The 12,688-nt window shown below is 50.8% G+C and overlaps 1 protein-coding gene across 1 annotated transcript in view; it reads right to left on the bottom strand.

The window, feature by feature from the left end:
• Positions 1–12,688, bottom strand: part of LOC140724109 (exocyst complex component 3-like protein 2) — a 71,571-nt gene that overhangs the window by 34,826 nt on the left and 24,057 nt on the right. The window contains exon 3 of the mRNA XM_073038590.1: positions 9,782–10,406. Coding sequence (XP_072894691.1) covers positions 9,782–10,406 — 625 coding nt within the window. The remainder of the gene's footprint in view (positions 1–9,781; positions 10,407–12,688) is intronic.

Raw genomic sequence — 12,688 nt, 5'->3', positions numbered from 1 at the left:
GCCTTGCTGAGTCCCTCCAGCATCTTGTGTGTTTGCTCAGGGCTATTACCCCATGCCCGTCAGGCTCCTAAACCAGCGCGGACAACGTCACTCACCTCAGTACCGTGCTGACTCCACAGCCTACAGACTGACTTTCCAAGACTGAACAACTCACCTTCTGGGCATTATTTAGCTTTTTTAAAAATTTGCATCACTTCTCTTCTTTTACACACTGGTTTTGCCCATTTTTGTTATTTATAGTTTTTCATTAAATTCTATTGTATTTCTTTATTTTCCCATAAATGCTTGCACGAAAATAAACATTCAAGGTAGTATACAGTGACAAATACGTACTTTGATAACAAATTTACTCTGAACTTCCCTTCCACATTGCCCCCCCCTCCCCATCTTAGAACACAGAACATAAAAGAATATCGCATACACACAAAATGCTGGTGGAACACAGCAGGCCAGGCAGCATCTATAGGGAGAAGCACAGTCGATGTTTCGGGCCGAAACCCTTCAGTCCTGAAGAAGGGTCTCGGCCCGAAATGTCGACAGCGCTTCTCCCCATAGATGCTGCCTGGCCTGCTGTGTTCCACCAGCATTTTGTGTGTGGTGATTGAATTTCCAGCGTCTGTAGATTTCCTTGTGTTTGCGTAAAAGACAATATCGGCTGTCCAGCCCATGATATTGTGCCGAACTTTTAATCTACACTAAGATCAATCTAACCTTTCCCTCCTACATCGTTTGTCCCTGTGCTTATCTGAGAATCTTCCATGTACCTGCCTCTGTCACTGTCCAGGAAGCACAAAGCACCACTGAGAACCTAGCTCTGACATGCCCCTATCCCTTTCTCCACATGCCCCTTGTATCAGCCATTTCTGCCCTGGGACAAGTCTCTGGCTGTCCATGTCTCTTATCTTGTACACCTCTACCAAGTCACCTCTCACCCTCCCTCTCCCCAAAGGGAAAAGTCGTAGCTCGCTCGACCTGTCCTGCTGTTGTCACGATGTGCACTGCCAATGTCGGAACCAAAGTTTATTCATCAGAATTCCCAATGGAGTAAGTTGCTCAGCCGAGCAACTCAGCGAGGCGTAACATTCCCAAAACCAGGACTTTGTGATTAGCGCTAATCGGGCATCATTTAAATAGTACAGGTAACATGGAATCCTTGAGACGATCAAAATAAACTTCTCAGAACTTAACTAAACTTATACAGAAAGTATCGGGAGACCACATTACCAAGAGCAAGTCATTTGAGGAACTCTAAGTGACTAATAACTGTTGTTAAATAACAATTAACCAATTCAGGTGCTGTAAACCTTGGAGCCCAACGCTCTCTTGCTGCCTGCACAGTTGCAAAGAGCTAGTCAGAGGCATGCTCTCTGGTCCGATTCCTCACGCCAGTCACTACCTCGCTATGGAAAATCTGCTGGCATGTTTCTCACATTATAATATTGACCACGATACAAATATCCAAAGCAAGTTTATCCTCATTTCTCCAGCTGAGCCCCTAACATCCCTCTGGGTACGAGTGTGAGTGTGAGTGTGAGGACACTCCACAGGTACGAGTGTGTGTGAGGACACTCCACAGGTACGAGTGTGAGTGTGAGTGTGAGGACACTCCACAGGTACGAGTGTGAGTGTGAGGACATTCCACAGGTACGAGTGTGAGTGTGAGTGTGAGGACACTCCACAGGTACGAGTGTGAGTGTGAGTGTGAGGACACTCCACAGGTATGAGTGTGAGTGTGAGGACACTCCACAGGTACGAGTGTGAGTGTGAGGACACTCCACAGGTACGAGTGTGAGTGTGAGTGTGAGTGTGAGGACACTCCACAGGTATGAGTGTGAGTGTGAGGACACTCCACAGGTATGAGTGTGAGTGTGAGGACACTCCACAGGTACGAGTGTGAGTGTGAGTGTGAGTGTGAGGACACTCCACAGGTACGAGTGTGAGTGTGAGGACACTCCACAGGTACGAGTGTGAGTGTGAGTGTGAGTGTGAGGACACTCCACAGGTACGAGTGTGAGTGTGAGGACACTCCACAGGTACGAGTGTGAGTGTGAGGACACTCCACAGATACGAGTGTGAGTGTGAGTGTGAGGACACTCCACAGGTACGAGTGTGAGTGTGAGTGTGAGGACACTCCACAGGTACGAGTGTGAGTGTGAGGACACTCCACAGGTACGAGTGTGAGTGTGAGTGTGAGGACACTCCACAGGTACGAGTGTGAGTGTGAGGACACTCCACAGGTACGAGTGTGAGGGTGAGTGTGAGGACACTCCACAGGTACGAGTGTGAGTGTGAGGACACTCCACAGGTACGAGTGTGAGTGTGAGTGTGAGGACACTCCACAGGTACGAGTGTGAGTGTGAGTGTGAGGACACTCTGCAGATACGAGTGTGAGTGTGAGGACACTCCACAGGTACGAGTGTGAGTGTGAGTGTGAGGACACTCCACAGGTACGAGTGTGAGTGTGAGGACACTCCACAGGTACGAGTGTGAGTGTGAGTGTGAGGACACTCCACAGGTACGAGTGTGAGTGTGAGTGTGAGGACACTCTGCAGATACGAGTGTGAGTGTGAGGACACTCCACAGGTACGAGTGTGAGTGTGAGTGTGAGGACACTCCGCAGGTACGAGTGTGAGTGTGAGGACACTCCACAGGTACGAGTGTGAGTGTGAGTGTGAGGACACTCTGCAGGTACGAGTGTGAGTGTGAGGACACTCCACAGGTACGAGTGTGAGTGTGAGTGTGAGGACACTCTGCAGGTACGAGTGTGAGTGTGAGGACACTCCACAGGTATGAGTGTGAGTGTGAGTGTGAGGACACTCCACAGGTACGAGTGTGAGTGTGAGGACACTCCACAGGTACGAGTGTGAGTGTGAGGACACTCCACAGGTACGAGTGTGAGTGTGAGTGTGAGGACACTCTGCAGATACGAGTGTGAGTGTGAGGACACTCCACAGGTACGAGTGTGAGTGTGAGGACACTCCACAGGTACGAGTGTGAGTACTCTGCAGATACGAGTGTGAGTGTGAGGACACTCCACAGGTACGAGTGTGAGTGTGAGTGTGAGGACACTCCACAGGTACGAGTGTGAGTGTGAGTGTGAGGACACTCCACAGGTACGAGTGTGAGTGTGAGTGTGAGGACACTCTGCAGATACGAGTGTGAGTGTGAGGACACTCCACAGGTATGAGTGTGAGTGTGAGTGTGAGGACACTCCACAGGTACGAGTGTGAGTGTGAGGACACTCCACAGGTACGAGTGTGAGTGTGAGTGTGAGGACACTCTGCAGATACGAGTGTGAGTGTGAGGACACTCCACAGGTACGAGTGTGAGTGTGAGTGTGAGGACACTCTGCAGGTACGAGTGTGAGTGTGAGGACACTCCACAGGTACGAGTGTGAGTGTGAGTGTGAGGACACTCTGCAGGTACGAGTGTGAGTGTGAGTGTGAGGACACTCTGCAGGTACGAGTGTGAGTGTGAGTGTGAGGACACTCCGCAGGTACGAGTGTGAGTGTGAGGACACTCCACAGGTACGAGTGTGAGTGTGAGTGTGAGGACACTCTGCAGGTACGAGTGTGAGTGTGAGTGTGAGGACACTCTGCAGGTACGAGTGTGAGTGTGAGGACACTCCACAGGTATGAGTGTGAGTGTGAGTGTGAGGACACTCCACAGGTACGAGTGTGAGTGTGAGGACACTCCACAGGTACGAGTGTGAGTGTGAGGACACTCCACAGGTACGAGTGTGAGTGTGAGTGTGAGGACACTCTGCAGATACGAGTGTGAGTGTGAGGACACTCCACAGGTACGAGTGTGAGTGTGAGGACACTCCACAGGTACGAGTGTGAGTACTCTGCAGATACGAGTGTGAGTGTGAGGACACTCCACAGGTACGAGTGTGAGTGTGAGTGTGAGGACACTCCACAGGTACGAGTGTGAGTGTGAGTGTGAGGACACTCCACAGGTACGAGTGTGAGTGTGAGTGTGAGGACACTCTGCAGATACGAGTGTGAGTGTGAGGACACTCCACAGGTATGAGTGTGAGTGTGAGTGTGAGGACACTCCACAGGTACGAGTGTGAGTGTGAGGACACTCCACAGGTACGAGTGTGAGTGTGAGTGTGAGGACACTCTGCAGATACGAGTGTGAGTGTGAGGACACTCCACAGGTACGAGTGTGAGTGTGAGGACACTCCACAGGTACGAGTGTGAGTGTGAGTGTGAGGACACTCTGCAGATACGAGTGTGAGTGTGAGAACACTCCACAGGTACGAGTGTGAGAGTGTGAGGACACTCCACAGGTACGAGTGTGAGTGTGAGTGTGAGGACACTCCACAGGTACGAGTGTGAGTGTGAGTGTGAGGACACTCCACAGGTACAAGTGTGAGTGTGAGTGTGAGGACACTCCGCAGGTACGAGTGTGAGTGTGAGTGTGAGGACACTCCGCAGGTACGAGTGTGAGTGTGAGTACACTCCACAGGTACGAGTGTGAGTGTGAGTGTGAGGACACTCCACAGGTACGAGTGTGAGTGTGAGTGTGAGGACACTCTGCAGATACGAGTGTGAGTGTGAGGACACTCCACAGGTATGAGTGTGAGTGTGAGTGTGAGGACACTCCACAGGTACGAGTGTGAGTGTGAGGACACTCCACAGGTACGAGTGTGAGTGTGAGTGTGAGGACACTCTGCAGATACGAGTGTGAGTGTGAGGACACTCCACAGGTACGAGTGTGAGTGTGAGTGTGAGGACACTCTGCAGATACGAGTGTGAGTGTGAGAACACTCCACAGGTACGAGTGTGAGAGTGTGAGGACACTCCACAGGTACGAGTGTGAGTGTGAGTGTGAGGACACTCCACAGGTACGAGTGTGAGTGTGAGTGTGAGGACACTCCACAGGTACAAGTGTGAGTGTGAGTGTGAGGACACTCCGCAGGTACGAGTGTGAGTGTGAGTGTGAGGACACTCCGCAGGTACGAGTGTGAGTGTGAGTACACTCCACAGGTACGAGTGTGAGTGTGAGTGTGAGGACACTCTGCAGGTACGAGTGTGAGTGTGAGGACACTCCACAGGTACGAGTGTGAGTGTGAGTGTGAGGACACTCCACAGGTACGAGTGTGAGTGTGAGGACACTCCACAGGTACGAGTGTGAGTGTGAGTGTGAGGACACTCCACAGATACGAGTGTGAGGGTGAGTGTGTCAGACACCTACTGGAATAGCTGGCTTTCGGTTCAGGAAATGATCACCCCCCTGCACTTCCACTTTCCACCTTTGTATTGGTGTTGGCTTATTATTGTCAGATGTACCAAGTTACAGTGAAAGGCTTCTCTTGCCCACCGTTTTCACGGTGGGTTAAGGTATCAATGCAGAGTAAAGTGTAGAAGAGACTGATGAGGACAGTGCAGAAACAGTGCCTATCTGCATTCTGAGGTTGTTTTGGCTTGGACTTTCTCGGAGTACCGATGTGATGAATTGGTCTGTACAGACGGAATGTCAAACAAAGTTTTCACTCTACCTCAGTAAAGGTGACAACGATAAGCCAGTTTATCAGAGTGGGATTAGGGCACAGCCTCACACTCAGAGTCAGATTGAGGGTCACTGACTTTCCACATGCACATCAAAGCATAACAACCAGCACTACCCAAATATGTGCTGGGGATTACGATCAGTTGTCTCACCGTGTTTCACATCGTGCATCTTCTTATAACCTGACATGCGACCATTCAACCCATCGAGTCTCTACAGGCTGTCAGAGCATTTGCATGAATCCCATTCCCCCGCTTGCACTCAGTAGCCACTTTATCAGTTACGTCCTGTACCTTATAAAGTGGCCTCTGTGTGTATGTTCCCGGTCTTCTGCTGTGGCCGCCCATCCAGGCCGAGGTTCGACATGTTGTGCGTTCAGAGATGCTCTTCTGCACACTGCTGTTGTAACGTGTGGTTATTTGAGTTTCTGTCGCCTTCCTGTCAGCTTGAACCAGTCTGGCCGTTCTCTCTGACCCCTCTCATTAACGGGGCGTTTTCGCCCACAGAACTGCCGCTCACTGGATGATTTTGCTTTTCACACCATCCTCTGTAAACTCTAGAGACTGTTGTGTGTGAAAATCCCAGCAGATCAGCAGTTTCTCAAAACTCAAAACCACCCAGCCTGGCACCAGCAATCATTCCACGGTCAAAGTCACTCTGATCACATTTCCTCCCCATTCTGATGTTTGGTCTGAGCAACAACTGAACCTCTTGACCGTGTCTGCACGCTTTCATGCATGGAATTGCTGCCAAGTGATTGGCTGATTGGGTATTTGCATTAACGAGCAGGTGTACAGGTGCCCCTAATGAAGCAGCCTCTGAGTGTAAACCCAGGTCACACATACCCTCTCACTTGCCCATCAACTCCGTCCTAATTGCCACAGCATCTGCCCACACACTAGCAGCAACTCACTGGGGCCAACTAACCACCAACCCACTAGTCTGTGTGTGGGGGGTGGGGGAGGGAACCCCCGTGGTCACAGGGAGAGCATGCAAACTCCACACAGTCAGCAGGGAAGTCAGGACTGAAACCGTGTCCTGGACTGTGAGGCAGGGTGAACTGCCGGCTACTCTTTGGTGTGGACACACACGAGGCTGCAGATGCCGGAACCTGGAGCAGTGAGCAATCTGTTCAATGGGTTAAGCAGCATCTGTAGAGGAAAGGAACTGCTGACGTTTTGGGCTCAAACACTGCACCAGGACTTCTCTAACTTTCAGCTATCTCTTCCCCTCTTCCTCCATTTCCCATTCCGGCCCCTCTTCTCCTCACCTGCCCTTCACCACCCTCTGTTACCCATCTACCTTCCCTTTCTCAGAATCAGAATCAGGTTTAATATCACCAGCATATGTCACCAAAAAGCAGTGAGGTTGTGTTCACGGGCTCAATGTCCATTCAGAAATCGGATGACGGAGGGGAAGAAGCTGTTCCTGAATCATTGAGAGTGTGCCTTCAGGCTCCGGTACCTCCTCCCTGATAGCAGAGGGGAAGAAGCTGTTCCTGAATCATTGAGAGTGTGCCTTCAGGCTCCAGTACCTCCTCCCTGATAGCAGAGGGGAAGAAGCTGTTCCTGAATCATTGAGAGTGTGCCTTCAGGCTCCTGTACCCCCTCCCTGATAGCAGAGGGGAAGAAGCTGTTCCTGAATCACTGAGTGTGTGCCTTCAGGCTCCAGTACCTCCTCCCTGATAGCAGAGGGGAAGAAGCTGTTCCTGAATCATTGAGAGTGTGCCTTCAGGCTCCGGTACCTCCTCCCTGATAGCAGAGGGGAAGAAGCTGTTCCTGAATCATTGAGAGTGTGCCTTCAGGCTCCTGTACCCCCTCCCTGATGGCAGAGGGGAAGAAGCTGTTCCTGAATCATTGAGAGTGTGCCTTCAGGCTCCGGTACCTCCTCGCTGATGGTAGCAATGAGAAGGGGACGTGCTCTGGGAGATGGGGGTCTTTAATGATGGATGCCACCTTTTTGAGGCATCGCTCCATGAGGATGTCCTGGATACGGGGGAGGCCAGTGCCCATGATGGAGCTGACTAAGTTTACAACTTTCCGCAGCTTATTTCGATCCTGTGCTGTACACCATACCCCCACCCCATACCAGATAGTGATGCAGTCAGTTAGAATGCTCTCTATGGCATACGTGTAGAAATTTGTGAGTGTCTTTGGTGACATACCGAATACCCTCAAACTCCGAATGAAATACTGTCGTGCCTTCTTGTAACTGCGTCAATATGTTGGAACTGAGAGATCTTCAGAGATGTTGACAACCAGGAACCTGAGATTGTTCTCTCTTTCCACTTCCGATCCCTCATCTTATCCTTTCTGAAGTTCACGGTCAGCTCTTTGGTCTTACTGACGTTGAGTGCAAGGTTGTTGCTGTGACACCACTCAACTAGCCAATGTATCTCGCTCCTGAACACCCTCTCAGTATCTGAAACTCTGCCAACAATAGTTGAGTCATCACTAAATTTATAGATGGCATTCGAGCTGTGCCTGGCCACACAGTCATGGGTGTAGAGAGAGAGGGGCAGTGGGTTCTTTCTCCGTTTCCCATTCTGGCCTCCCCCCTTACCCCTTTTCTCCTCACCTGCCCATCACCACTCTCCATTGCCCCTCTATGTTCCCTTTCTCGGAATCAGAATTAGTTTAAATGTCACCAGTATGTATTGTGATAAAAGCTAAATTAAATGAGTAGTGCAAGAAAAAAGTAGTGAGGTAGTGTTCATGGGTGCTGGTGTGGATATCAGCAAGATGGAGATGTTATTTCCAATCCACGCAGATTGTGGTCTTCCAGTGAGGAAGTCGAAGATCCAGTTGCAGAGGGAGGCACGGAGGCCCAGATTTTGGAGCTTTTTGATCAGAACTGTAGGAATTTTGTGTTAATACTGTGCTGTAGTCAATAAAGAGCAGCTTGATGTAAGTACTAGTTTTGTCCAGGTGACCCAAAGCCACGTGAAGAGCCAACGAGATTGCGTCTGCTTAGACCTAATGTGACAATAGGCAAATTGCAATAGGTCCAGGTCCTTGCTGAGGCAGGAGTTGACCCTAGTTATAACCAGCCTCTCAAAGCAATTCATCGCCGTAGACATCGGTCATTAGACAGCTCACCCAGCTCTCCGTTATCACTGTTATAATTGTCGCCCTTTTGAAGCAGGTGGGAACTTCCGACCGTAGCAGTGAGAGATTGAAGATGTCTTTGAACACAGCCACCAGGTGGTTGACACAGCTTTTCAGAGTCCGACCAGGTACTCCATCGGGGCCCATCGCCTTGAGAGGGTTCACCCTCTTGAAAGATGATCTGATGTTGGCCTCCAAGTCAGAAATCTCAGGGTCACCAGGTGCTGGAGGGACCCTCAGAGCTGTAGTTCTATTCTGCCTTTCAAATCATGCACAAATCATGCCTTTCAAATCATGCGTTGAGCTCGTCTGGGAGTGAAACATCTTGGCTATTCATGATGTCACATTTCTCTTTGTAGGAAGCAAACCCTGCCAGAACTGATGTGCATCCAATTCCAGCTCTAACCTCAATAGGAATTGTTCTCTTGCTCTTGAGGTGGCCCTCTGTAAGTCATACTTGGCCTTTTTGTACAGTCCGGGATCACCAGACTTGAATGCCACAGATCCAGCCCTTGGCAGACTACGAACCTCCCAGTTCATCCAAGACCTTTGATTGAGTTTGTACGGCATATTCTCACAGGCACACACTCGCTCCCACGGGTCAGCCAGTGTCGACTGTGGCCTGTTCATTTGCACTCGAAGATGAATCCCTGAATACAGTCTGATCCACCGACTCAAAGAGAGCTGTAAGTACTCTGGTGCCTGCCTGGTCTGCACCTTCAGTCTCTGCCTATACTCAGCAAGTGTGGGTGTGGGATGGCATGGTCCACTCTCCTTTCCAGTCCCATCCTCATCCCTTTACTCTCCCACCTCTCTCCTCCTGCCTCCTCCCTTCATCCCACCCATCCATCTTACCCCTCACCTATCGCCTGCCAGCTTGTACTCCTCGTCCTCTCCACACTTTCTTATTCTGGCTTCTTCCCAGTCCTGATGCGGGGCTGAGAACCTCAAATGTCAACAGTTCAATTCTCTCCAAAGATACTGCCTGACTTGTTGCTTGTTATCAGCTGTGGGTTCTGCTCCAGATCCCTTCCTGTGAACAGCCGACAGCACAGAATAATCAGCTGGATTTCATTAGCATGGTCTCACCCCAGAGATACACCCTGCCCTTGATGGGGTACCCTGTCTCCCAATGGCCCCTCACAGAGCGAGCTTACCTATAATAAAGGCAGTGGCACCATTCGAGGAAGACGTAGAGCTCTTCTACTTCCAGGTCCCCCTGCGCCACCTCGGACAGGCAGAAGGACACACCTTCATGGTAGCTCCTCACATAGACGTTGAAGGCCTCGTATTCCTTTGGGTATCCTGCAGCGACGTTCTTCCGGACCGAGATCAGGTCGGCCACCGTCTGCTCCCTGAGGCTCCTCAAGCGCTGAGCCACCGAAGCATTCTCCACCGCCTGGCCTGGCGACAGCCTCTCGCTCACTGACGCCTTCACGGCCTCCCTCCACTTCTTCCTCAGCTCCCTGGGCCTTCTGCCCTGAGAGACTTCACCCCCTCCTCCCTCCCGGGCCCTGTCCGCCTGCTCCTCCTGCTCGATTGTGCGTGCCACCTGGCCCAGGTGTGAGGGGTCCGGGGGCTGGGTTAGGCACGCGCCCACAATGCGGCTCAGTTCGCTCTCCAGCTCCTCGTAGAGGAGGGCCACGTCCTTGGCCCTCCTCCCGCCGTCCTTACCCTCTGGCGTCTGGGGACTCAGCTGCTCGCACTCGGCCTCCAGCTCGATGATGTGCCTGTCTGCCGCCGCTAGCTCCCGCTTCTGGATCAGCTGGAGGATTTCCAGGACTGAGGGAGAAAGCACAGGCAACAGGAAAAGAGGGTATTTCCAAGTCAAGGTAAATTCATCATCGTATGTCTATGCTATCTCGAGACATTGTCTTGCGGGAAAACAGAGATAAAATGAAAAAAAACTACACATAGATGAACAAGGCACCCTCCTCCTTCCCCGTTTTCAATGCGTGTGGGACATTGAGTAAGTTCCCATCCCAGTCGGCCTGCAATTACACCCCTGCGATAGATCAGACACGTCTGTCACAATCTAATATCGCACTGCAGAGAAACGGGCTCCGCGGCTCACGGTGTCCGCAGCAACCATATAGAACGTTGAACTAAAACCACCTGTTGGTGTGCTGAAGTACCTCATGAAACCCCTGCCCTGCTAGACAGACATATTAGGGGCATTTATCTAAAGCACTCAGGCACATGGCTGTACGATAGGTTAGACTGAGCTTAGAAAAGGAGGGAAAGGTAAGATTGATCTTAGAATAGGTTAAAAGGTCAGCATAACATTGTGGGCCGAAGGGCCTGTACCGTGCCCTACTGGTCTGTGTTCTATAAACAAGTACTGACAAGCAACTAACGTGCAAAAGAAGACAGGCTGCAAATAACACTGAGAATGTGGCTGGTGCAGTCCTCGAAAGTGAGTTTGTAGGTTGTGAAATCAGTTCGGTGCTGCGGTGAGCGAAGTTGTCCACCCTGATTCAGGAACCCGGTGGCTGTAGGGTAGGAACTATTCCTGAAGCTGGTGGTGTGGGACCTGAGGCCCAACACTCGTCATGAGCAGAGGGCAGGGTGGGGGTTTTGAGAATGGATGCTGCTGTCTTGTGGCGGCATTCCTTGTGAATGGCGGGGGGTGATATTCGAGTTTGTATAGTTTATTATTGACACATGTAACGATAATAAGCCAATAAAACAGAAATGGTGGGTGGGGGGGGGAGGAGGAGCAGGAGTACAAGCTGGCAGGGACGTGTGTGTGTGTGTGAGTGTGTGTGTGCGTGTGCGTGTGCGTGTGCGCGTGCGCGTGTGCGTGTGCGTGTGCGTGTGCGTGTGCGTGTGCGTGTGCGTGTGTGTGTGTGCGTGCGTGCGTGCGTGTGCGTGTGTGTGTGTGCGTGCGTGTGTGCGTGCGTGTGTGTGTGCTGTCCCTGTGACCACGTGAATGTACCTGTACTGCTTGTGAACAGAATGTAGAAATACACTCGGAGGCCACTTTATCAGGTACACCCGAATATTTGCTCGTTAATGCAAATACCTAATCAGCCAATCATGTGGCAGCAACTCACTGCATGAAAGCATGCAGACACGGTCAAGAGGTTCAGTTGTTGTTCAGACCAAACATCAGAATGGGGAGGAAATGTGATAGAAGTGACTTTAACCGTGAAATGACTGTTGGTGCCAGGCAGGACGGTTTGAGTATTTCAGAAACTGCTGATAGAAACATAGAAAACCTACAGCACTACACAGGCCCTTCGACCCACAAAGTTGTGCCGAACATGTCCCTACCTTAGAAATTACTAGGGTTACCCATAGCCCTCTATTCTTCTAAGCTCCATGTACCCATCCAAAAGTCTCTTAAAAGACCCTATCGTATCCACCTCCACCACCGTTGCTGGCAGCCCATTCCATGCACTCACCACTCTCTGAGTAAAAAACTTACCCCTGACATCACCACTGTACCTACTCCCCAGCTCCTTAAACCTGTGTCCTCTTGTGGCAACCATTTCATCCCTGGAAAAAAGCCTCTGACTATCCACACAATCAATGCCTCTCATCATCTTGTACACCTCTATCAGGTCACCTCTCATCCTCCATCGCTCCAAGGAGAAAAGGCCGAGTTCACTCAACCTATTCTCATAAGGCATGCTCCCCAATCCAGGCAACATCCTTGTAAATCCCCTCTGCACCCTTTCTGTGGCTTCCACATCCTTCCTGCAGTCAGGTGACCAGAATCTCCTGGGATTTTCACACACAACAGAGCTTACAGGGAGCGGTGCAGAAAACAAGCATCAAGTGAGCAGCAGAATGAAAATGAGAGAGGTCAGAGGAGAACGGACAGTCTGGTTCAAGCTGACAGTAACTCAAATAATCACACATTACAACAGTGATGTGCAGAAAGAGCATCTCTGAATGCACAGCATGTTGAATCTTGAAGCGGACGGGCTACTGAAACGTGAGATCATACCTGGTTCTCCTCCTGTAGCTGATAAAGTGGCCGCTGAGTATCGTGTCACTAGACAAATTAACTTTGAACACATGTACTTATCACATGTACGTTGAACCATACAGTGAAA

Source organism: Hemitrygon akajei, unplaced genomic scaffold (assembly GCF_048418815.1).
Source record: "Hemitrygon akajei unplaced genomic scaffold, sHemAka1.3 Scf000162, whole genome shotgun sequence".
Classification (NCBI taxonomy): domain Eukaryota; kingdom Metazoa; phylum Chordata; class Chondrichthyes; order Myliobatiformes; family Dasyatidae; genus Hemitrygon; species Hemitrygon akajei.
The sequence above is the reverse complement of the archived record's forward strand: the minus strand, read 5'-3'. Positions and strand labels throughout refer to the sequence as shown.